General features: G+C 39.7%; 4 protein-coding genes across 6 annotated transcripts; 3 read left to right on the forward strand and 1 right to left on the reverse strand.

Annotated features, from left to right (window-relative positions):
* Window positions 1–349: 349 nt before the first annotated feature.
* On the reverse strand, window positions 350–2491 carry LOC122616882 (4-aminobutyrate aminotransferase, mitochondrial). Its single transcript, XM_043792466.1, has 5 exons — window positions 2331–2491; window positions 2146–2270; window positions 1812–1983; window positions 1556–1718; window positions 350–1430 (listed from the first exon to the last, which is right to left on the reverse strand). The coding sequence occupies exons 1-5, from the start codon at window positions 2365–2367 to the stop codon at window positions 467–469; spliced, it is 1461 nt and encodes a 486-aa protein (XP_043648401.1). The 5' UTR covers window positions 2368–2491; the 3' UTR covers window positions 350–466.
* A 638-nt stretch (window positions 2492–3129) lies between these two features.
* LOC122617281 (mitochondrial import receptor subunit TOM20 homolog) lies at window positions 3130–4435 on the forward strand. Its single transcript, XM_043793077.1, has 3 exons — window positions 3130–3336; window positions 3399–3474; window positions 3976–4435. The coding sequence occupies exons 1-3, from the start codon at window positions 3207–3209 to the stop codon at window positions 4283–4285; spliced, it is 516 nt and encodes a 171-aa protein (XP_043649012.1). The 5' UTR covers window positions 3130–3206; the 3' UTR covers window positions 4286–4435.
* Window positions 4436–4772: 337 nt separating this feature from the next.
* Window positions 4773–6942, forward strand: LOC122617756 (ficolin-1). Of its 2 annotated transcripts, XM_043793738.1 has the most exons (3): window positions 4773–4803; window positions 4871–6413; window positions 6485–6942. In XM_043793738.1, the coding sequence occupies exons 2-3, from the start codon at window positions 5755–5757 to the stop codon at window positions 6615–6617; spliced, it is 792 nt and encodes a 263-aa protein (XP_043649673.1). In that variant the 5' UTR covers window positions 4773–4803; window positions 4871–5754; the 3' UTR covers window positions 6618–6942. The 2 variants fall into 2 exon arrangements, with proteins under 2 accessions (XP_043649673.1, XP_043649672.1); XM_043793737.1 differs by having other exon boundaries at window positions 4794–6413.
* A 1604-nt stretch (window positions 6943–8546) lies between these two features.
* On the forward strand, window positions 8547–26772 carry LOC122617754 (fat-like cadherin-related tumor suppressor homolog). Of its 2 annotated transcripts, XM_043793731.1 has the most exons (22): window positions 8547–8781; window positions 10913–14365; window positions 14422–14528; window positions 14587–14794; window positions 14856–14917; window positions 14980–15135; window positions 15204–15576; window positions 15637–16645; window positions 16702–16887; window positions 16943–17117; window positions 17174–17436; window positions 17492–18221; window positions 18279–18456; window positions 18517–18957; window positions 19022–19422; window positions 19484–19792; window positions 19846–25150; window positions 25213–25494; window positions 25558–25746; window positions 26079–26108; window positions 26331–26462; window positions 26520–26772. In XM_043793731.1, the coding sequence occupies exons 2-22, from the start codon at window positions 10939–10941 to the stop codon at window positions 26654–26656; spliced, it is 14100 nt and encodes a 4699-aa protein (XP_043649666.1). In that variant the 5' UTR covers window positions 8547–8781; window positions 10913–10938; the 3' UTR covers window positions 26657–26772. The 2 variants fall into 2 exon arrangements, with proteins under 2 accessions (XP_043649666.1, XP_043649668.1); XM_043793733.1 differs by lacking the exon at window positions 26079–26108.
* The last annotated feature ends 48 nt before the right edge of the window (window positions 26773–26820 follow it).

Genomic DNA, 26820 nt, shown 5'->3' on the forward strand with positions numbered 1-26820 from the left:
GAAATGTGTTTTTTACTTAATTATATAAAGCTTACTTAGAGTTAGATATGAGCAGCCTAGGAATTAGGAAACGGAAAAAATTCTTCCCAATAAAGAGGAGGAACACAACCAAACAATAACATTTTATCGCAGCATTACAACCTGTTCTATATAGCTAATATTCTGCATTTCGATTAGATTACTCTATCTTTTTTCTCCGAAATGTTCTCTTTGGGAATATTAGCTAATCTATTTTAGTGGCGCCATCGCATATTTATTATGGGGACTTTATCATATCTAAAATGTAAGTTAAGCTAGCGCTTGATTGAGTCCCAACCTTGCAGAGAAATCAATAAAAAGGCGCCATGGCTAACAGAGGGATAAAATAAATTCACTTTATTATTCATTTTGGTAACATATGGTATGTGTTGCACGCACTTGCAATTTTCAGAGCACAATCATTGCTGGTTTTCTGTATATTTTTTTCTTAAATAGCTTGAAGAACCTTGCGGAAGCGGTCTAGGACGATGTTAGCATGGTATTCCTTAAATATCAAAGCTGGGCGGAATCGAATGGAAATTTCTCCACAGCCTCCGGTCTGAATGCCGTGTAACTTCAGAGCGCCGATTATTTGATCTCGCACCTTGGTGTTGGTGCAATTAACTGCCAAAAATGTTCCACGGCCGCGGGTGGAGTTCAAGATATGCGGGAATTCCTTCTCCAGGCTCAGCAAACCGTTCTTCAGAACCTTACCGGCCACATCGACGTTGGCCAGGAGCTTCTCTTCCTGAATCACCTTCACGACTTCCTCGAGGAGCAGGACCTTACCCGGATCGCCCATCCAGGTGTTGAAGATCCTGTACGGCTCATTCGGAACGAAGTCGTCGTTGTGGAAGTAGCCACCCAACTGCAGCTTCTTGCTGAAGGTCACCACATCGGGGGGACTCTCCAACTCGAAGTGCTCGTGGGCCCAGAATTTTCCAGTGCTACCTCCACCGGTTTGAACCTCATCGATCAACAGGGCGATGCCGTTCTTCTTGCAAATAGCCTGTAGGCTCCTGAAGAACTCGGGCGATGCCTCGTTGTCGCCTCCTTCGCTTTGAATGGGTTCAACCACAATACCGGCGACCGGATTCTTGCTGGCGTACTGCCGAATCAGATCCTGCACTTCGCTAAGGCACTTTTCATCCTCCTTCTTGTTGTGCGCCACGTTTTCGTCCAAAGGATATCGGTACTCGGGAAACGAGGCAATGGGCCAGTCAAAGGATGGAACGTCCAGCTTATGGATGTACTTTGAATGTGTGGTGGAGAGGGCTCCCAATGTTCGTCCATGGAAAGCTCCCTTGAATGAGAGAATACTGAGTTTCGGAGCTCCTGGGGGAATGTTAATCATGCAGGAATTCTTCTCCTGCTCGGTAAGAGGTGTATTACCCCGAAGTTTGTTCTGGTACCTAAAGGCGAAAAATCACCGTGTTACAACATCCTTAAATTAGGTAACTAACATTCTCGGAAAGGCTGTAAAAGGGCTTTCTTTCTGGGGGTCCCAGTGACTAGACTTAGCAATTTCAGTACTCACCATATGAAGATGCTCTTGTACGCATTTTCGTTTGAACACGAACCACACATCATCGTTGTGATTTTATTGAGTCCTTTCGGAGCAATGTTTAGCAGAACTGAGTGTAGTTTTTCTGGCCACTCCTTGCCAGGGAAGACGCCAAGTGCAGGTCTGTTAATCAAAGCTGGGAATAATAAAAGTCAAAAATATAGTCGCATTATTTAGCATGGGAGTGGCTATAGGGCTTAGATATCCCGACCAAGTCGCCCTCTCTTACTTTTTAGGTTTTGCTCATTGTTAAAGACCTTGTAAAGCCTCGGATGGTTGTAACCCAGCGGAACTGAGGAAATCTGGGTGTAGACATCTAGTAGAATATTCCCATCCACGTCGTAGATGTAATTTCCAATGGACTTTTCGTAGTCAGCAAAGAATTGGATGGTCCCAGTAGCCTATAAAAAAGCCATTCGTTCTGATTAAAAATGAATACATAGTTGAAAAATAGGACACTAGAAAGTTATCTCTGAGTGGGCATATGGTGTATATAAATTTAGTAATGCGCTTGTTAGGAAAGTAATACCCCCACACACAGAGATAAGGGAGAATAAACTCACCTGAACAGAATCCAGTTGTTTCTTAAGCTCAATTGATTTGGGGCCAGGTATTGATTTAGTTTTCACCACAGGTTCCTTGGGCTCAATGTTGGTGGAGTACCTCTTGGTACTCAACCTATACAGACCTACATATAACGATACCCCATCAGTCTTAGATTTGCTTTTCTTTTTTTTCTTTTGCTTACTCTGCTTGGTCAACGTATTTAGCCACAAGCTCCGCATGGTTTCCGCCGATTTGAGTGCCCGGGGTTAAGTGAAGGAATTGTTCAATAGGAGGGCTCGTTGATGGCCACTAATACTCAGTTAAGAAAGAAATGTATATTTACAGAACACAAACGTAAAGGCTTTTATGTATGCGGGCATATACACCTATCCATAGTCTTATGCACAACCACACTCTCCCAGTTCTGAATTTATCAATTTAGCTTTTCGAACTATCATGGTTCTGCGTCAGTTACATTTTCTCGGAGAAAAGTTGAATAAAATTATGAGAATCAAAACAATATTTGGCTCTACGAGACTCAATTGTCTTCATGATTATTATACATTTTAGTATCAGCATCAGAGTTCTTATTTTCTTATATTTCCGCATTAATTATAATTATAATTATACTATTTTTCAAAAGAAAATTCGAATTTAACGGACAGCCATCATTGATCACGTTCTCACCATGAATCTCACCAAAACAAAAATGCACTCTGGAGTTATCAGTAGTTTGCTTAGGTCAAAAAGGAACTACAACTTAAACTTAAGGTACTTAAATGCAAATTAAATCCTTGTGAATAATGCAACAAGTTAGATTTATATCATTTTTTGCGTAGTAATATTTGATCACACTATATTTTTTAATACAAAAAAATTATACATTTAAATTTAAAAATAATAGCCTGTTGTAAGATTTTAAAAAGCGTTCCAATTCCACTGTTTCAAATTAGTGCAAAACAACTGAAAAACATGAAACAGCAGGAGTTGGCGATATCGATTTTTGTTTTATGTAAATCGATGGCACATGCGGAATGTAAAATAAGACAAAGTTAATAAAGAGGATTTTCGTAATAATATGATTGAAATGAACAAAACCGCAATCGGCATTGCAGCGGGAGTTGCTGGAACTCTGTTCATTGGATACTGCATCTACTTCGACAAAAAGCGCCGCAGTGATCCCGAGTACAAGAAGAAAGTCCGCGAGCGTAAGAATACCATAGACCCCAACTGAATTTTGAAAGAAACTAAGCATTTCATCACTTTGTAGGTCGCCGTCGCAACAAGAAAATCGGCACTACCAAGTCTGGAGTGCCCAACCTGAACGACCATGAAGCCATCGAAAGGTAGGACTCTCCAATGGGAGTCGCATTATATAATGCGGCACGTGTAGTGGTGCCGATTCAATACACCTCCATTCATACAAACAATGTTTTGTATGTTTTTCCAGCCAAGTCGATGTATGTGCTTATGTACACATGCATGTTCATTTTGTACGGACCCAATTGACTTCTTATTGCTTATGGCATCCAAAAACGCCATTGCTTGGTATTACCAAGCACATTTCAGTGATAGATTTCGCTTCCTGCTTATTCGCTTCGCTTTCAGCATATACAAATTTAGGGCTTAAAAATAGAAAAAATTTGACTTCAGAGTTTATAGATTAGGATACTTCATTAATTGTACTTTTTTCAACAAAACAGCTCAAAAACACCTTTGTATAGACACAATTTTAATATACAAATAGTTAGAATTCTTTCAAAACATCTTTTTATTTTTTCCAGGATTTCATAGACTTCTTATGACGTGTAGACTGTTCCAAAATAAATAATCCATGATATTTTCAGATATTTCCTACAAGAAATCCAGCTAGGCGAAACCCTGATCGCCCGCGGAGACTTCGAGAGTGGCGTGGAGCACTTGGCAAATGCCATCGTCGTGTGTGGCCAGCCGGCTCGTCTGCTGCAGGTGCTGCAATCCTCCCTTCCAGCTCAAGTATTTGCGATGCTGATCGTCAAGATGCAGGAGTTCGGCAATCGGGCGGCCGAGGGTAACGATGGGCCAATCGTTTTGGGGCAGAGTTCGGAGCAACAGCTGGACGGAGCCAAAATTATAGAGTGTTCATCTGGAAACGCAAGTATCGATGACCTCGAATAGTACTTGGAGATGGCTACAGAAATTGAGATATAAATTTCAACAGTAGAAATTAAGGGCTTCACATATAAACATTATATTTTTTTTATATATTGATTTCTCTGGATGTTCCCAATACATAAAAATAAATATGCGTAAACTGTTAACACTTAACAATTGTGCTTTGTTTTGTGTGTGGTATTAACGTTAAGCGAATATTAAAGATCCACTCTGCAGACCTAAATGTCAAATATTTTCATATAACGGGGGTATGTTAAAGTGTGTAAAAGTTTATCAACAATAAAAAAAGATTACAAATTTTGTATATCTTGGAAATAAATATATCTCTTAAGCGGTTTGATTTCAATGGTATTCCGCAATGTCTTTAAAACTATAGTTTGAAAATCCAAAAGCTCCTTTGCAAAGTGGATGCCCAATAATTCAATTTAGGGAATACCGCCCACCGTATCAAGTTCTTGCCGCACTGTAAAAAACTGTCAGTCAATAGCTGGTCACATCAAAAGCTAAAGAGTTTCGCACTGGTCAGCGCTTTTTATTTGTGTTTTGCGTACTTTGTTATAGGCACTAACTTTACACTTATTACTTCAGTTGCACGGCGTGTGCTTTTTGATACGAAAAAACGTAGTGCTGATGAACTGAGCGCCATGAAACCTGAGCACCAAAACATCTTTTCGCAAAAGTCGGGATCGTCCGCACATTCCAGCACTGAGAACAATTTGGAGAGTATTGATAATTTAATTAGGCAAGAAAAACGAGGTTCTCGACGAACAGATACTAGTTACTTAGATAAAGAAGTGCAAGGGCAACATTTAAAAATTCTTTCGGCATATCTATAGAAATTGGCAGGTAAAATAAGAACTTGAACTTTTAGCTTTTATAGCTCACGAGATCCCGACGTTCATACGGACGGACGGATAGTGATCCTAATCAAGAGTATATGCACATATCTATGTAGTACTCTGTGTGCGAAGTGTGGGGTGCCACCTAAATAATTTTTTTTTTACCTAATTCAGTGTGATTTTTGTATTGGAGTATCGATAAGTAGGTAGGTACAATAGACGCAATGTAAACGCCTTGTAAACAGCACATCTATTGCGCTTTTGGGACAAGTCTCTCAATATTTAATGTTTAATAATATTCACGTTTATGGTTTCTTTTTACAATTAAGGTTTTAGTATACTTTACTTACGAGCTCATCGTTAAAACAGCGGCAGATCTTTTGAACCAGAGAAAAAGTACTAGTTATTTTGAACCGTGGAGGCGCCGGGTTGTATGAGTATAAGTGAGTTTGTATGATGTGGGCGACGCAAGCGGGGCGGATCATGGGGATTTCCCGATTTTAATGAACGAGATTGCAAAAGCAAAAATAAAACAATTGAAAGTGTGTGTGAGGTTCGCTTTAAAGTTTTAAAATAAATAGTTTGTGTGTTACTGATTAGTTAAACGTGTTTTTACGATGAGTGATAATAATCATGATAAAAAAAAGAAATTATCGGGTTACCAGAATCAAATTAGGAAAAAGGGAGAAAAGTATACTAGAATTTAAAATAGAAATTATGAAATTGGAAGGTAAAGTACAGGAGAAGGACGAAAAGCTAGAGAAAATGGGAAAAATATTGACTGAGTACACCGGCAATCGCAACGAAACCGATGAATTTTTATTGTTGAACTCCTCCACGGTGCCTTCAATTAAGTTGGTGACACTACCTGATTTCGAACCCTTTGACTCAGTTTTCGAGGATATCCCTTCTGCCGGTCGTGGTTGGATGGTAATCCAACGTAGGATCGATGGCAGCTTCGATGACATCATAGTTTCAAATCTAAAGACTGGCTGTGGGGATTTGGCTGGCGAATTTTGGATTGGCCTTGAAAAATTACATAGGATGACGACAAATCGAAGATTGGAACTGTATATCAGCCTTGTCGACTTCGACAATGTTAGTGCTTATGCTAGATATGATCATTTTGTTATTGGGGGCTTAGAAGAGGGATACAAACTGCTTTCCCTCGGCAAATACTCAGGAAATGCTGGCGACGCTTTTCGCAGTCACATAAACGAAACTGCAATAGCTGATGATTTTACGGTTTTCAGTCGTTCCTGGAATTTGAAATGGTGGGGTACAGGCAACTGGTATGTATAATATTTTATTGTGTCAAAAATAAGTTTTTTTTTCCATAATTTTTAAAATACTTCATTTCCAGCAACTTAAACGGAATATATAAACCATCCAAAGTTATGTTGAACACCGACGATGGCATTTGGTGGGGTAATTGGAATGTCGGAAAAAGATATTCCCTAAAATCGTGTAAAATGCTAATTAGAGCAAGGCCGTGAGCCAAAATACAATGTTTTGTAAAAAAACATTGCCTTATTTAGTCCCTTCTATCTGAAATAAAAGGGGGAATCGAACTTCGATTAACAGATGTACCATTAACAATTGTAAAATACTACGTATTGTGTCAAAAAATTGCTATATATCCTATAAAACCTGTATTTGCTTGTAAAATCTTGCTTCACTTGGGAATATCCATGGATTTTGCACCATTCATTTTATAGTTCTTTAGGAAGTTGGCAACTGATAATTTTAATTTTACGGTCGAGGGAAATTTACATGAAAATCCCACCAGATGGCGCGGCTTGAAAAATCCTTTATCGTAGGAATACCGTATTATGGCATGGCCGTATTTAGTATAAAATATGATAAATATTATTAAAACATTGTTACTAATAATAATACAGACTTAATAGATAATGTTCTGCAGAATGCAACAAATTGCATCAAATAGTGAAATATAATATTTTCTTAGCCTCGCTAAATATTTAGCCATAATTCCATCATTGCTTAGAACATGTAAACAGCCAGACATTCTCCGCACTTAAGCTGGGATATTTTTACAATAACAGAAGGGTGTGTCTGTTATCTTCAGGGGAAATAGGGGTGCAGCAAGCTTAAGCTGGGTTAGGATGAGCTCGAAGTTCCAGTTCGATGTTGCAACCGCAGGATATGACCCAACTCGAGAAGACCTCCGATGGCCGGGATAGTTGCGATGACGAAAAGTCGAATCAGTTGAATTTCTGTTCTCATTGACTGCGGTTTAAGTTGGTTTAAATTGCGTCGTCGGTAGCTTGCAATTGAATGAAGGAAAAGTATGTTTCAATCGAAAGTCGCGTTGTTCAGTTAATATGACTTCGAGTTTAGCCGACGATACGCGAGTCCATAAATGTTTCAGCGCCCACACGCATTTCCAGTGCTAGTGATGTTTATCTGCAAAATGCAGAAATATGTACGTATTCGTGTTGTGTGTCACAAATACGTTCGAGTCGGCCAGTAATTAATATTAATATTGCTTTATAAATAAGTGTAACAGTGAATTGGGGTTGCATAACCCCATGTGGTGATACAGATAATAAAAAAAACCAAATATATCCAACCAAATATCAATGGAATAAGCCACAACATACAATTCCGAACAGGAAATTTCTGCGATGGGTTAGATTTCTTAAATTGCAAAGCCATTGCAATGCGGATTATGGAAAACTAAGGGTTCCATTCTTGGTTTACTGTCCTGTGTTTTTGTGATATTTTTGGGGGAGTCAACCTTATTTGATATAATATTGCCAAGGATAATTCATTCTCTGAATCCATGTTTTTAAAAAAAGCTATAGCAATTAATTAAAGCAGATTCCAAATATTGATAATTACTCTAGAAAGTGGCTGCAGCTTGAAGAATCTAATTGCTACATTTTTTTAGATGCGATCTTCGGAAGAAACCCGTGGATTTTTATTTTCTTTTATCTTTTATCACAGTTCTTTTGTTTAACATTGCACTTGACAAATAATTTCATTAACCCCCTCTTTTATGTAAGCCAAATATATAATTTTTTATAATTGCTTCATATTTAATTAATTTCATTTCATTTAACCAAAAGACAAAGGCAATACAAAAAACAAATTAAATTTTTGAAATTGAGTGGTAGAAAACTGGTAGACACAGATACTCCATAATATTTATTAGTTTGACCACTTGTTGAAAGGTAATTTGGGGAATTTTTTTTTGATTAAGTGGGCGATCATTACAAATTTTTAAAGATGCAATGTTATTATATGGTATTTAAAATAGACAAAGGGGCACCTTTAAATTCATGTCTGTTCGCGCCTTGCAGTATAAGCGATCTTGAAGTTATCGGTTTCACACCGATAGGTTGCACAGAGAGTTATCCAGTCTCGCAGTATTCGATTCTTGCAATCGATGTTGGCGTTTTCAAGAGAGAGCAATAGCGGGCGGAGTAATCGGCGATCGTAGTTAATGGTGCATATGTACATGCAGCTGCCTATTAATGTGAGTGTTTAATCCGCGTTTAGAGCTCCGGAAATCGGAGATGAATGAAAATATAAGCCGATAAAAGTGATCGCCCTCGAATTTAACGAGCAACCAGCGAAAACATCGATTTTTAGTTAGTTCCAGCCAAGTTGTGGGATCCACTCTAAATTATAAAGGTATACACACATATGTATCTCAGTGCGTTAGTATGTGGGCCAAACATTTTCCAAAAAGAAGTTTCAACCGAGAATTGTGCAGTTCTGTGTTTTTAACTTACTAACCACTAGCTAGTGATATACCCACGGAGTTTATCACGGCGATTTGGAGTGAGGTGTGTGCGTGTGTTTATTTACCTTATCGGAAAATAAGGCCTACGGAAAAGAGACACATGTTATCTTTGTACACCGATGTACGATTTATGTGCGATGTATGTACATATGCATCGCCTGCATACCTATGTAAATGCTGCACTCCTATGTAAAAACTGGAGTTAGTGGTCGTAATAGTGTGCCATTGTGGACTGATTTTTGGAGTAAGAAACCAGACAAGTTGCGAAGGTTTTCCTGACATAGCTTCCGAATAAACATTACAATTGGAACTACTCAGTGATTCACATTGTGCTCGCTAACCCGTTATGACTTCTTTTCATGTATGGTGTGTGTGTACTACGGGCCTTATTACTCATATTTATGTACCTACGCGCCGCACCAATTTCGCAACCTTCACGTTTTCATTAATCGAAAATCTCTGAACTTCCACTCCCAACAAGTGGTTCTTCAGTCAAGTGATTATGCTGATCTGATATGCTAGTGGAAATGCAATTCAAAAGTGTCGCCTTTACGGTTCTTTAAATTCGTAAACAACAATTTGGTAACTGGAAAATATTCCAAGCAGTTCTTTCATTCAGTTTTATAGGGAAAATGAAGCTCTACTTTTCACACATTTGGTTTATTAGTTTTTCTTATCTGGCAAAGGTGTCAAGTAAGTAAGGGGCTTTGTGTGTACCGAAAGGGTTGGATATCAAGTAATAGAGAAATTTACGTTCCTTATGAATATTTACAATTTAAAAACCTTTCTGAAATACCCAGCTTTGCTTGATAATGTGCTCTGAGTTTGAGAAAACGATGGTGGAACGGGTAGACTGGGTGCAAAATATTAGGAATAATTATATTTAAAAATTAAAACACAAGTGTAAAATTTCGTGTCATTCAAGGCTGCAACTTTTATAAAAAAAAAGTTATATAAGATTACTAAAAAGTTTTAGATATATCAGTTTGGTAAATTTATTTTCAGCTGTGTTTTATAAATAGTGTATTATCCTTAAATCCAGGTATTTGTTTATTTTTTTGCAATCCAGGTACTGCAGTTGCATGAAATATATTTAGGCTGATTAATTATCAAGCATTTTAGACACAGCTAATTATAGAACCCCATTATTAAATGACATCAGAAATAAGACTGATAAGGTGGTCGTGCCCCTTTAAAACGAAATCTGGGTCAAATCGATTGCGGAAGGCGCGGTTAACAACGTTTTTGACGCGTTTTCTTTGAGAAAATTTAAATTAAGGCAAATTCCATGTGAACATTTAATTTTCAAGATGGTAGATTTTATAACAGACGTTTATTTTCCCTTCTTATTCTAAATTTGCTTTGTTTGTCTACAATCAATTATTATACACGTACCTTCAATTATAAATAAGGTACCATGCAAAAGTATTGTCAGATAGTAAGAATGAGGAACACTGCCATTAATTTGCCAAAATGACATACATACATATAAGCTAAACAGTTTACTTAATAGACGACTATTGTTGTTGATAAGCGTTTAGACAAAATTAAGGAATTTAAATCACTTATGTGGAAGCAAGATTGCAAATTCCACCAAACGTGTAGATGCCCATCTCGTCTGCAGTTTGGAATGCTTTCCACGCCACAAAAGCATATCCACGTTTCTGTTAAATAGCTATATAAATAGTTATATATAGCTTTTGGTGGTAGTTTTTAGAATTACATTACAAACATTTTTAAAACTGGTTGCTTTAAATAGCTTTTTATGTGATTTCGGATCGCATTGAGTGATTTACAATGTGTTGCCCATATCTGATGAACCATTCGATTAATTGCAAACATTAAAAAGTTAACACATTCCCCCCAGTAAATTCAAAATTGAACTTAAGTCACGGATTCAAATTTAGATCTCTGAAGAAGGATACTTAATTTAATCGCTTTAAAAGCCACAACCATTGTTAAACATTGTTAAAAAAACCTCACTTAACCAAATTATTACAATTTCGTTTTGCGTTGCAGGATATTATGTGAAATAAGAGCAGTCTATGTTTACTATGAAGATTAACAAATATGTAACTCCTGTAAAAAAAAAAGCTTTCACCACATTCCAATGGATTTCACTACTGTGTAGTCTATGGTTGATCCCCACTGTACAAAGCAAGGCGGATGAAAAGCACACAGCCACCCTCGAATATAGACTAGAAAACCAACTGCAAGATCTGTATAGGTTTAGCCATAGTGTATATAATGTTACCATACCAGAAAATAGTCTGGGCAAGACTTATGCCAAGGGAGTACTGCATGAAAGACTGGCCGGCTTGAGAGTTGGCTTGAACGCAGAAGTTAAGTATAGGATAATTAGTGGTGATAAGGAGAAGCTGTTCAAAGCCGAGGAGAAACTGGTCGGAGATTTTGCCTTCTTAGCGATTCGAACTCGGACAAATAACGTTGTGCTAAACAGAGAAAAAACTGAGGAATACCTAATAAGAGTGAAGGCACATGTACATTTGCACGACAGAAATATATCAAGCTATGAAACGGAGGCGAATATCCACATCAAAGTACTGGATCGCAATGACCTGAGTCCGCTGTTTTACCCAACCCAGTACACTGTAGTTATTCCGGAGGACACGCCCAAATATCAAAGTATTCTAAAGGTCACCGCAGACGATGCAGACCTCGGCATCAATGGGGAAATCTACTACAGTCTCCTGATGGATAGTGAATACTTTGCTATCCATCCAACCACTGGCGAAATTACTCTCCTGCAGCAGCTTCAGTATGCGGAGAATTCGCACTTCGAGCTCACAGTGGTGGCCTACGATCGGGGGTCTTGGGTGAACCAACAGAACCACCAGGCCAGCAAGGCGAAGGTCAGTATTTCGGTGAAACAGGTTAACTTCTACGCTCCAGAGATTTTCACGAAAACCTTTTCGAGCGTGACGCCAACATCAAACCCTTTGATTTATGGAATAGTTCGAGTAAACGACAAGGACACTGGGATAAACGGCCACATAGGACGATTGGAAATCGTCGATGGAAATCCGGATGGCACGTTTCTTCTGAAGGCAGCGGAGACCAAAGACGAGTACTACATCGAACTAAATCAATTTGCGCACCTAAGCCAGCAACATTTCATTTACAACTTAACCCTGCGGGCAGAGGACCTGGGAACTCCCCGTAGATTCGCCTATAAAACCGTTCCTATTCAAATCAAGCCCGAGAGCAAAAACATACCCATATTTACGCAGGAGATTTACGAAGTATCGATTCCAGAAACGGCCCCCATTAACATGCCTGTGATAAGGCTGAAAGTGAGCGATCCAGATTTGGGCAAAAATGCATTGGTTTACTTGGAAATCGTGGGTGGAAATGAGGGCGATGAATTCCGAATAAATCCCGATTCCGGAATGCTGTACACAGCGAAGCAGCTGGATGCCGAAAAGAAGTCAAGTTACACCTTAACCGTGTCCGCCATTGATCAGGCAAATGTGGGGTCCAGAACACAATCTTCAGCCAAGGTGAAAATCAGCGTACAGGATATGAACGACAATGATCCCATTTTTGAGAATGTCAATAAGGTGATTAGCATCAATGAAAACAACTTGGCTGGCTCGTTTGTTGTGAAGCTCACTGCCAAAGACAGGGATTCTGGTGAAAATTCATACATATCGTATAGTATTGCCAATCTAAATGCGGTTCCATTTGAAATCGATCACTTCAGCGGTATAGTTAAGACCACATCTCTGCTTGACTTTGAAACAATGAAGCGCAACTATGAGCTGATAATACGTGCATCGGATTGGGGATTGCCGTACAGAAGACAGACCGAAATCAAACTGTCCATCGTCGTCAAGGATATTAACGATAATCGTCCGCAGTTTGAACGAGTGAACTGCTATGGCAAAGTGACCAAATCGGCCCCAATGGGCACCGAAGTTTTCGTTACCTCAGCCATTGACTTTGACGCAGGCGATATAATATCCTATCGCTTGAGCGATGGCAACGTGGATGGCTGCTTTAACTTGGACCCCACATCGGGCTCCCTGTCTATTTCCTGCGATCTGAAGAAAACATCTTTAACAAATCGTGTTCTTAAAGTTTCCGCCACGGATGGCACTCACTTTTCCGATGACTTGATCATAAATGTACATTTATTGCCAGAAGATTTGGGTGGAGATTCCAGTATTCTACATGGCTATGGGTCCTTTGAGTGTAGGGAAACTGGCGTGGCGAGGAGATTAGCAGAAACATTGTCTTTGTCTGAAAAAAACAATGTAAAAAGTGTGTCGCCATCCGTTTTCAGTGACTTATCTTTAACACCCAGTCGATATGGTCAAAATGTGCATAGACCAGAGTTCGTGAACTTCCCTCAGGAATTGTCCATCAACGAAAGTGTCCAATTGGGTGAAACAGTTGCTTGGATAGAAGCCAAAGATCGCGATTTGGGCTACAATGGAAAGTTGGTATTTGCCATTTTAGACGGGGACTATGATTCGGTGTTTCGCATTGATCCAGACCGCGGTGAACTGCAGATCATTGGATACTTGGATAGAGAGCGTCAAAATGAATATGTCCTCAACATCACCGTCTACGATCTGGGTAGCCCGACCAAATCGACATCAAAAATGTTGCCAATAACGATCCTAGACGTGAACGACAATCGTCCGGTTATTCAGAAGACATTGGCGACCTTCCGGCTGACTGAGAGTGCCAGGATAGGAACTGTGGTACACTGCCTTCATGCCACGGATGCGGACTCCGGAATCAATGCTCAGGTTACATATGCCCTATCGGTTGAGTGCAGCGATTTCACGGTCAATGCAACTACGGGATGCATTTGTCTGAACAAACCACTGGATCGCGAGAAACTGGATAATTACGCTCTTCACATAACGGCCAAGGATGGTGGCAATCCCGTGCTCTCTTCAGAGGCTCTGGTTTACGTCCTTGTCGACGATGTCAACGACAACGCGCCGGTTTTTGGAGTGCAAGAGTACATATTTAAGGTGCGCGAAGATCTGCCCCGCGGAACAGTGTTGGCTGTAATCGAAGCGGTGGACGAAGACATTGGACCCAATGCCGAGATCCAATTCTCTCTCAAAGAGGAGACCCAGGATAAGGAACTATTCAGAATCGATAAGCACACTGGTGCAATAAGGACTCAAGGGTATCTGGACTACGAGAACAAACAAGTGCACAATCTTATTGTCAGTGCCATCGATGGCGGAGATCCCTCGCTAACTTCAGACATGTCCATAGTAATAATGATCATTGACGTCAACGAGAACAGGTTTGCTCCCGAATTTGACGACTTTGTGTACGAGGGAAAGATAAAGGAGAACAAGCCGAAGGGAACGTTTGTAATGAATGTCACTGCACGGGATATGGACACGGTGGACCTGAACTCGAAAATCACGTACTCAATCACAGGTGGCGATGGGCTGGGAATTTTTGCGGTCAACGACCAAGGTTTGTATTGCCTTTGTATGACATCTCAAGCGGATTATTGTCAATATATATTGCAGGTTCAATAACATCCTTGTCCCAACTCGATGCGGAGACGAAAAACTTTTACTGGTTGACGCTCTGTGCACAGGATTGCGCAATAGTTCCCCTTAGCAATTGTGCAGAAGTATGTATATACATATATCTAAAGATGTCATGAAAACTTAAATTCACTTCATTATTAGGTTTACATACAAGTCGAAAACGAAAACGATAACATTCCTCTTACGGACAAACCAGTGTACTACGTAAATGTTACGGAAGCAAGTGTGGAAAATGTTGAGATCATTACTTTGAAGGCATTCGATCCTGATATAGATCCCACTCAGACAATTACATATAATATAGTTTCAGGAAATCTGGTCGGGTACTTTGAAATTGATTCGAAAACAGGTACAAACATTTAAATATAAGTTGAATTGATATATATTTACTACATTGTTCTTGTTCTTAGGGGTGATTAAAACGACAGAACGCAAATTGGATAGAGAAAATCAAGCGGAGCATATTTTGGAGGTGTGTTAACTTGTAATTTTCTGATAGTTGTAAAATCAAAAGCCTAAAATTTTAATTTTCAGGTGGCTATATCAGATAACGGATCTCCAGTACTATCCTCTACATCGCGAATTGTTGTGTCTGTGCTCGATATCAACGATAATAGCCCAGAGTTTGACCAAAGGGTTTACAAGGTGCAAGTTCCGTCTTCAGCCACTGTCAATCAATCTATTTTTCAGGTATGCCTCATGCTTTTAATGTTAATGTTAAATGTTAGCGAAAATTATCTCATAAATGATTTTTTTAGGTCCATGCTATCGACAGCGACAGCGGGGAAAATGGGAGAATTACCTACTCAATTAAGTCCGGAAAGGGTAAAAACAAATTTCGCATCGACAGCCAGAGGGGCCACATACATATAGCAAAACCATTGGACTCCGATAATGAGTTTGAAATTCACATCAAGGCTGAGGACAACGGAATTCCTAAGAAAAGTCAAACTGCTAGAGTTAATATTGTTGTAGTTCCTGTTAATCCTGATTCCCACAATGCACCGTTGATAGTCAGAAAGACATCCGAAAATGTCGTCGATCTAACAGAGAATGACAAGCCAGGATTTTTGGTAACTCAAATATTGGCTGTCGATGATGACAACGACCAGCTGTGGTACAACATTTCCAGTAAGTTTAATAGACTTAGAATCCACATTTTTAATACTTATTGAAATTTAATTTTTATAGATGGCAATGAAGACAATACCTTTTACATTGGCCAAGATAACGGAAACATTTTACTTTCAAAATATTTGGACTACGAAACCAAACAGTCATATAATCTAACTATTAGCGTTACTGATGGCACATTTACAACGTTTACTAATCTCTTGGTTCAAGTGATCGATATTAATGACAACCCCCCTCAGTTTGCTAAAGATGTGTATCATGTCAATATATCAGAAAATATTGAGGAGGAATCAGTTATCATGCAACTTCACGCCACTGACAGAGATGAGGACAAAAAACTATTCTATCATCTACACGCAACTCAGGATCCGTCGTCCCTGGCATTGTTCCGAATCGATTCCATAAGTGGAAATGTTATTGTCACTCAGAGATTGGATTTTGAAAAGACTGCACAGCATATACTCATCGTTTTTGTTAAAGATCAAGGAGCGCCTGGAAAAAGAAACTATGCCAAGATCATTGTAAACGTGCATGATCACAATGACCATCATCCAGAATTTACTGCTAAAATAATTCAAAGTAAGGTTCCCGAAAGCGCAGCCATTGGCTCTAAATTAGCTGAAGTGAGGGCCATAGATCGAGATAGTGGGCACAATGCCGAGATCCAGTACTCTATTATCACAGGTAACGTGGGTAGTGTGTTTGAGATAGACCCGACTTTTGGTGTAATCACATTGGCTGGCAACTTAAACATTAATAAGATTCAAGAGTACATGCTTCAAGTAAAGGCCGTCGATCTGGGAAACCCACCTTTGTCATCGCAGATACCTGTGCACATCATTGTCACCATGTCCGAGAACGATCCTCCGAAGTTCTCAACCAACAACATTGCCATAGAAATATTTGAAAACCTACCCATCGGAACGTTTGTTACTCAAGTCGCCGCTCGGTCTTCGTCATCCATATTCTTTAATATTATTTCTGGCAACATCCACGAAAGCTTCCGCATTAACCCCTCCACTGGAGTTATTGTTATCAATGGAAATATCGACTATGAATCCATTAAGTAAGCAATACATTTTATTACAATTTTAATTTTTATTAAATTTTTTGTTATCCCAGGGTATTCAACCTTACGGTTAAAGGAACCAATATGGCAGCCGAGTCATCCTGCCAAAATATAATTATACATATCCTAGATGCTAACGATAATATTCCGTACTTCGTTCAAAATGAATATGTGGGAGCATTATCTGAATCTGCCGCGATTGGATCTTACGTTCTGAAAGTATACGACTCATCAAAAGAGTAAGTGTTTGTAATTGGACTTAAAGATATCAATAACAATATATTTTTACTTCAGTCATTTAACATTACAAGTCAAGGATGCGGATGTCGGAGTAAACGGAATGGTTGAATATCACATAATTGACGATCTGGCAAACAACTTTTTTAAAATAGATTCGACAACTGGCGCTATTGAGCTGTTACGACAACTGGACTATGAAACCAATGCTGGTTATACTTTTGACGTTACGGTAATTAAAGCTTTAAATAGTTTTAGAATTTTGTCTTCAAATTGTGTATATTTTAGGTTAGTGATATGGGAAAGCCCAAACTACATTCCACTACAACAGCACATGTAACGATTCGTGTCATAAATGTCAACGATTGTCCTCCAGTATTTAATGAGCGTGAACTCAATGTAACTTTGTTCCTTCCAACTTTTGAGAATGTGTTTGTTAGACAAGTTAGCGCCAAGGATGCTGATAACGATACTTTAAGGTTTGACATTGTGGATGGAAACGCCAATGAATGTTTCCAGATCGAAAAATACACCGGAATAATTACAACAAGGTAAATATAGCTAGAATATTTATTTGGAACATAAAACCATAACTTTTGTTTTTAGAAATTTTGAACTATTAAATAACGAAAATGATCGGGACTATACCTTGCACGTCCGTGCCTCCGACGGAATATTCTCTGCAATTTTAATAGTTAAAATTAAGGTTTTATCAGCCATCGACTTAAATTTTGGATTCCAACGTGAATTGTATAGATTTTCTGCATTTGAAAATAACACAAAGGTAGCCACCATTGGATTGGTGAATGTGGTTGGAAACTCACTGAACGAAAACGTTGAGTACCGCATCCTGAACCCAACACAATTGTTTGAAATTGGAATCAGTTCGGGAGCCCTAAAAACCACTGGAGTTATTTTCGATCGGGAAGTAAAGGATTTGTACATACTCTTTGTGGAAGCAAAGTCCGTGCTATACGACGGCATGAATTCGAATGTTCGCAGGGCAGTAACGTCCATATATATATCCGTCTTGGATGTGAACGATAACTGCCCTTTGTTTGTCAATATGCCTTATTATGCCACCGTTTCAATTGACGATCCAAAAGGAACGATTATAATGCAGGTTAAGGCTGTTGACTTGGATAGTGCAGAAAATGGGGAGGTCCGGTACGAACTTAAGAAGGGAAATGGGGAGTTGTTCAAATTGGACCGCAAAACTGGAGAGTTATCTATAAAGCAGCATGTCGAAGGTCATAATCGAAACTATGAATTGACAGTTGCTGCCTATGATGGCGCCATAACACCTTGCTCTTCAGAAGCTCCTCTACAGGTTAAGGTAATGAAAAAATGGGAAAAATTTGACTTTTTAATACAAACTCCCATTTTATTATAGGTGATTGATCGTTCGATGCCCGTTTTTGAAAAACAGTTTTACACTGTTAGCGTCAAGGAAGACGTGGAAATGTACTCGGCGCTTTCCGTGTCCATTGAAGCTGAAAGTCCCTTGGGCAGGAGTTTAATTTACACAATATCTTCCGACAGTCAATCGTTTGAAATTGATTACAACACAGGTAGATTCAGCCAGCTATATTATTAAATTCCAAATTATCTAAGCTTATATTTAATTTCAGGCTCAATTTTTGTCGTTAATGAATTGGATTACGAGAAAATAAGCTCACACGATGTTTCTATTCGAGCGACAGATAGTCTTTCTGGTGTTTATGCTGAAGTCGTTTTATCTGTTTCCATTATGGATGTCAACGACTGCTTTCCAGAAATTGAGAGTGATATATACAACATAACCATTCCAGAAAATTCTTCGTTTGGAACACAAATTTTGAAGATTAATGCAACTGATAAAGACTCTGGAGCAAATGCAAAACTTTCCTATTATATTGAGTCTATCAATGGGCAAAACAATTCAGAACTGTTTTACATTGACGTCACAGACGGAAATCTGTATTTAAAGACTCCATTGGACTATGAACAAATCAAATATCATCATGTTGTAGTTAACGTTAAGGACCATGGATCGCCATCATTAAGTTCCCGATCAAATGTATTTATAACAGGTAGAATTCTGTCTCACCTCACCTCTTACAGACTAATTGAAAATATATTATTTTTATATTTCAGTAAAAGACTTGAACGATAATGCTCCATGTTTTGTAGAGCCGTCGTACTTCACCAAACTATCAGTCGCAGCTGTTCGTGGACAATTTGTTGCCCTACCTAAGGCATACGATAAGGATATTTCTGATACTGACTCCCTAGAGTATAAAATTGTTTATGGAAACGAATTGCAAACCTATAGTATTGATAAACTAAGAGGAGTTATATCCCTTCAAAACATGTTAAATTTTACTGATAAAAGCAGCACAGTCTTGAATATTTCTGTTTCCGATGGAGTTCATACAACATATGCCCGGCTCAAAATATCCTTAATGCCAGAAAACGTGTACAGTCCACAATTTGATCAAAGTACTTATGAGGCTCAAGTACCTGAAAATTTGTTACACGGTCATAATATAATCACGGTATGGTATTTTATTAGATAGGCACAAGACATTAGTGTGTAACAATAATTGGTTTTTTTAGGTAAAAGCATCGGATGGAGATTTTGGCACCTACGCAAGTCTTTACTACGAAATAGTTTCCGAGGAAATGAAAAAAATCTTTCTCATGGACCAATCGACGGGTGTAATTACTTCTAAAGTAACTTTTGACCGTGAAAAAAGGGATGAGTATGTGGTGCTACTGAAGGTTTCCGACGGTGGCGGTAAATTCGGATTTGCCTCACTCAAGGTTATTGTAGTGGACGTGAACGACAACGTTCCTTACTTCCTATTGAAGGAATACAAAATGGTTGTAAGCACAACAACGGAAGCGAACCAAACTATCTTGACGGTAAAAATTGTCTGCCATTTAAAGAAGTCCCTGTTTAAACTGTTTACTTACAGGTCAACGCCAAAGACGACGATATTGGTGATAATGGATCTGTGTATTACCAAATTGTTCAAAAGGCCATCGATGAGGCAGTAAAGGAGGTGATTGAAATTAACGAGAAAACTGGAGATATTTCTTTTAAGAGGAATGCAGAATCTTACGGAGTGAACTCCTATCAGTTTTTCGTTCGTGCTTCCGATCGAGGCGAACCTCAATTTCATTCGGAAGTTCCAGTGTCAATCGAAATAATCGAAACAGATGCCAGTACTCCCATTTTTGAGAAATCTTCGGTTCTACTCAAGATCATAGAGTCAACGCCACCAGGAACCGTGCTAACAAAGCTACATATGATTGGAAACTATACGTTCAAATTCTCAATAGCAGCGGATCAGGACCATTTCATGATATCCGATAGTGGTGAACTGATCCTCCAGCAAACATTGGACAGGGAGCAACAAGAGTCGCACACTTTGATTATAGTGGTGGAAACTTCCACAGTTCCGGTTTTTTTCGCCTACGCTGATGTTTTAATTGATGTCAGGGACGAAAATGACAACTACCCCAAGTTTGACAACACATTCTACAGTGCCAGTGTTGCGGAAAACAGTGAAAAGGTCATATCCTTGGTCAAAGTATCGGCAACAGATGCGGACACCGGACCAAATGGCGACATTCGGTACTACTTGGAAAGTGATACTGAAAACATCCAAAATATTTTTGACATTGACATCTACACTGGCTGGATCACCTTGCTAACCTCCTTGGATAGAGAAGTTCAATCCGAGTATAATTTTAAAGTAATTGCTGCCGATAATGGCCACCCAAAGCATGATGCAAAAGTACCTGTAACTATCAAAATTGTAGACTATAATGATAACGCACCAGTATTTAAATTACCTATCGAAAGACTTTCTGTTTTCGAAAATGCACTGCCTGGCACAGTTTTAATCAACTTACTCCTAATTGACCCCGATATCGAAAAGCAGGAAATGGACTTCTTTATCATTTCTGGGGACAAAAAAGCCCAGTTCCAAATCGGTAAGAGCGGAGAGTTATTTATTGCCAAACCATTAGATCGCGAACAGATCATGTTCTACAACTTAAGCATAATAGCCACTGACGGAAAATTCACTGCCAAAGCCAATGTAGAAATAGATGTAAAAGACATAAACGACAATACGCCTTACTGCCTAAAACCCCGCTATCATATCTCCACTAATGAATCAATCTCGATTGGAACTACGCTCGTTGAAATCAAGGCGGTTGATTTTGATTTTCAAAGCAAACTTCGCTTCTACCTTTCGGGCAAAGGTGCGGACGACTTTACTATTGGAAAGGAAAGTGGCATCCTAAAGGTAGCAAGCGCACTAGATCGGGAGACGACGCCCAAGTACAAATTAGTAGCACATGTTCAGGATGGCAAGGACTTTACGCAAGAGTGCTTCTCGGAAATAATCCTCACGGTCAATGACATAAATGACAATACGCCAATTTTCTCGATGGCTCAATATAGAGTGAGTGTGCCCGAGGATGCACAACTGAACACTTTGATCACGAAAGTGCACGCGATGGATAAGGATTTTGGGTTAAATAGACAAATCAAATACTCCCTGATGGGCGAAAACCATGATTATTTCAAAATATCTAAATCGACTGGTATCATAAGGCTGGACAAAAGTCTCGACCGTGAAACTATTTCATTGTTTAATCTCACAGTGAAGGCGGAGGACTGCGGCGTTCCAAAATTACACTCGATTGCAACAGTTGCTGTGAACATATTGGACATTAATGACAATCCACCCGAGTTTAGTATGCGACAGTATTCCTGCAAAATTCTAGAAAATGCCACACATGGCACAGAAGTGTGCAAAGTTTATGCCACTTCGATAGATATTGGGGTAAATGCGGATATTCACTACTTCATAATGAGTGGCAACGAACAGGGAAAGTTTAAAATGGATTCGACGACAGGCGACTTGGTGCTAAATGCAACCTTGGACTATGAAATGTCCAAGTTTTACTTCTTGACCATTCAAGCTATTGATGGAGGCACTCCACCACTTAGCAACATTGCCTATGCGAACATCTCTATTTTGGACATTAATGACAATAGCCCGAAGTTTCTGCAAAACCTGTACCGCATAAATGTCAATGAAGATATTTTTGTCGGCTCCAAGATTTTGGACATTAAAGCCACAGACGAAGATTCTGATGTAAACGGTCTTGTAACTTACAACATTGAAAAGGGCGACAACATAGGTCAGTTTTCAATAGAGCTGAAAAACGGAACAATAAGTGTTTCAAGGCCTTTAGATCGTGAGACTATTTCGCACTACACTCTGGAAATTCAAGCCTGTGATCAGGGTGATCCTCAAAGATGCAACAGTGTGCCAATAAATATAAACATTTTGGATACGAACGATAATGCACCCATCTTTTCCAGCGCCAACTACAGTGTTGTACTTCAAGAAAACCGACCTCTAGGCTATATATTCCTAACATTCAAAATATCAGACGCAGACGAATCACCCAATACCACACCATATACCTTCGATATTAGGTCTGGAAATGAGGGTGGCCTATTCCGACTGGAACAAGATGGTTCCTTGAGCACAGCCTCGCGATTTAATCACAACCTGCAGGATGAATTCGTGATTCAGGTTCGAGTTTTCGACAACGGCACACCTCCATTATATTCCGATGCCTGGGTGGTTGTGAAAATAATTGAAGAAAGTCAATACCCGCCCATTGTCACACCTCTAGAAGTAACCATAAATTCATTCGAGGACGATTTTTCGGGCGCATTCATTGGCAAAGTTCATGCCTCGGATCAGGACAAGTATGATGAATTGAACTTCAGTTTGGTGTCTGGTCCCGAAGACATGTATCAGAGCTCGAAGCTGTTCAACATTTCCAACAACACGGGAAAGATCTATGCCATATCCAACCTAGATATTGGTCTGTATAAGCTGAATGTGTCCGTTTCGGATGGCAAATTCCATGTCTTTTCGGTGGTCAAGATCAATGTGGAACTGGTAACCAATAACATGCTAAAAGAGTCAGTTGTTATCCGGTTCAGTAGGACTTCAGCATCTGAGTTTCTCCTGAGTCACAGGAAAACGTTTATGCGCTCCATTCGCAATATCATGCGATGTCGCCAAAAGGATGTAATTCTCATCACCCTTCAATCGGAGCATCAAAAGGCGTCAAAGCATTCTGTGGGTAATCGACGAGCCAGGTCCATTGGCTCTGACTTGAACGTAGTGTTTGCAGTGCGGAAGCAGCAAATAATACCCGACTCCGATGAATTCTTCACCAGTGATGAAATTCGGCAGACACTGGTAGACAAAAAGAACGAGATTGAAAACGAAACCAACCTGGTGGTGGAGGATATACTGCCATCCACCTGCCAAAGTAACAAAAATGAATGCGTTCATGGGGAATGCAAACAGGTTTTACAGATCTTGAAGAACAACGTTACCACCACCTTTACGGATGTGATAAGCTTCGCTGCGCCATCTTACGTTCAGGTGAATACATGTGTCTGTCGACCAGGATTCGATGGAAAGCACTGCAAAGAGACTGTGAATGCCTGCTCCACGGATCCGTGTTCCCCGCAGAGGATCTGCATGCCATCTGGATCGGCTTTGGGTTACCAATGTGTCTGTCCCAAGGGATTTTCAGGAACATACTGTGAGAGGAAGTCTTCGAAGTGCAGCAATGAATCCTGTGACATGGGTCTATTTACTGCGGTGTCCTTTGGCGGAAAGAGCTATGCCCACTACAAGATTAACAAGGTAAAGGCGAGGTTTACGTTGGAAAACGAGTTTTCCTACTCCCTGCAGATAAGAACTGTGCAGCAAACTGGCACGCTGCTGTATGCCAGCGGCAAGGTGGACTACAACATTCTGGAGATTATAAACGGAGCTGTTCAGTACAGATTCGATTTGGGCTCGGGCGAGGGAGTCATTAGTGTGTCCAGCATCAACATCTCTGACGGGGAGTGGCATCAAATCAGTCTGGAGCGGTCTCTCAATAGTGCCAAAGTAATGGTGGACAACAAGCACGTTTCCCATGGCAGTGCTCCGGGTGTGAATGGCATCCTGAACATTCAGTCCAACGATATTTTTGTGGGCGCCGAAGTTCGTCCACATCCATCGATAATTGGCTACGAAGATATTCAGCGCGGCTTCATCGGCTGCATGGCAAACATCAAAATAGCCAAAGAGTCGCTGCCATTATATATTTCCGGCGGAAGTACCATTGCTGCATTGAAGCGTTTTACAAATGTCGAGTTCAAGTGTGATCCGTCGAATGTGCTGGTGCGTCTGGGTATTTGCGGGTCTCAACCATGTGCCAATAGTGGAATCTGCAAGGAACTCGATACGGATGTGTTTGAATGTGCCTGCCAGCCACGATATTCCGGCAAGCATTGTGAGATCGATCTTGACCCCTGCTCATCGGGACCCTGCTTGTTCGGCGGAAGGTGCGATTACCACGGACCCAACAACTACAGCTGCACGTGTCCCATCCACCTATCCGGAAAGAGGTGTGAGTACGGCAAGTTTTGCACTCCGAACCCGTGCAAAAACGGTGGCATATGCGAGGAAGGCGATGGAATATCGCACTGCATGTGCCGGGGCTACACCGGACCCACTTGTGAGATCGATGTGGATGAGTGCGAGAACCAGCCGTGCGGCAATGGAGCGACCTGCATCAATGAACCTGGAAGTTTCCGATGCATTTGTCCTTCTTATCTCACAGGAGCCAGTTGCGGAGATCCCCTGTATTCGAACTCTATTTCTACAAAGCTGAAGAACTTTTCAATAGAGCACATAAGTGGGATCATTTCCGGCGTGGCTGTGGTACTGGTCATCATCAGCTGTGTCCTCTGTTGCGTGGTCCTTCGGAGGAGTTCCTCTTCCAAGCGAAGAAACCGGCTAGAAAAGGACAAGAACAAACCATCGTACAAGGAGGCGAATTTGAACTCATTGGTGGACAAGGACAATTACTGCAAACCAAACGTTAAGCTGAGTAATTTGGAGGTTAACCAACGGCCCATTAGTTACACAGCAGCCCCAAATGACAACCTATTTCTGAGCAATAGGAACTTTGTAAATAACTTGGACATCTTGCGTAGCTATGGTTCGGCTGGCGATGAACTGGAAAATGTGCCATTCGAGTACCAAAAGGTTAATCGAAACAAACAGCATGTGAACATAAACTCTTGCCATTCCACCGATGCGGATAATGCCTACAAACAAGAATGGTGCGAGCAAATGCATTTAAGAACCTTCAGTGAAAATAAACTGAACAATGGTAAGAAAACGGCCTTTACCAGCAGTTATTTAAAGCAAATATACCCATGCTCTTTATTTCAGAACTTAAACGAGATTTCGGACCATCTGTGAGTCGCTTTTCAACTGGGAAGCTAATCCAAGTTGAAATGCCCAACGTGTGCCACTCTTCCAGTGCGAATTTCGTTGATTATTCAGCTCTTGCCAATGGTCAATATCATTGGGACTGTTCCGACTGGGTTCGCAAAAGCCATAATCCCTTGCCAGATATAACCGAAGTTCCTGGAGCAGAAATTGCTGACTCGTCGAGCTTACATAGCAACGATAGCAACGAGTCCAAGTCGAAGAAAGCCTTTTTCGTGCACAGTAAGTACAAAACCGAAAAACGAATTCATATGTCCGAACAATATTTAACTTCACAATCAATAGGGGAAGACGGCGATGTTGATCCCACGAGGGATATAGCCGCGTTGAATGAGGATATCGGATCGGAGTATTTGGACTCGGAGGCAGAGAGCTGCTTGGAGCCGTTTATGTTGCCGATATCAAGTAATCAGCCGCTTTCAAGACTGAGTTCTTTTAATAATATCGAGAATGAAGACTATAAATCAAATACAGGTAATTCACTTCGTCAATATACCCGAAGAAATGTAAATACCATTTAGGAAATTAAAAAAAAAGAATTGATACCATTATAATCACAAAGTTTTTATGTTTATGTTCAAATTAAGCAGTTTTATTTAATTGGCTGTTACAAAATCAATATTTAAGTTTCTTAAGTGTCATCCTTGTATAATTTCAAAAGCTATTCCTGTGAAATGTATTGCACACAATTTCAAATCACATAACAAACTTTTCCCCTATAAGACAGTCTGTTATTCCTTTGAACTTTCAAACAAATAACATCTGTGTATACTAACCTATTTAACTACTTCATTTCATGCAATCAGTGCCTTTACCGTCGAAAGTTAGTCATTCGTGTAAGTTTTTTATTCATTATAAGTAATAGTCCAATAGTTATTTATAGATTCAGGCTAAGCGTCAAGCTTTTATAAACATTCTATATTTTATAATGAACCTGTATTAAATTGAAAAATATGTATTATATAAGCTACAACATAGTACCTATATAAAACAGTCTTAACTTTTTTAAAAATAACAATTATATTACTTAAAATATCCATATCTGATCTATTCAACAGGCAAAGTATATTTAAGACATCCTGATTCGTATTTACCGACGATGCATTTTCCAAGTGAGACGGATGGGGAAAGCTCTATGACCGAGGGGCCGATTTGTAGGAAGGAAATGAAAGCCAGAAGGACGATAAGTGGTAAGCACGGAAAATGCTTATACATATTTTACAAATATCACAAGTTAACCTATGCAGAAAATTCAGAGGAGGCATACCTATTTCCATGCGCTGTCGGAGAAATTGGATCCAACAGCAACATTTCGGTTCGACTGTGTGAAATTGAAGATTCTGAGTTGGAGGAGTTTTTACCACAACAACAAACAAACAATTAAATGACATGCTTAATATATAAGACCTACATTTTACACAAATTATTTCATTTCGTTAGATACTATTTTCCATAGGAAAAACTTTGGTTATATATTTTCAATAAAAAACTCATAAATAATATCGCGTCTTTACTGCCCGTTCATAATATCATTACTTTAATACCCAG

This window comes from Drosophila teissieri, chromosome 3L (genome assembly GCF_016746235.2).
Source record: "Drosophila teissieri strain GT53w chromosome 3L, Prin_Dtei_1.1, whole genome shotgun sequence".
Classification (NCBI taxonomy): Eukaryota; Metazoa; Arthropoda; class Insecta; order Diptera; family Drosophilidae; genus Drosophila; species Drosophila teissieri.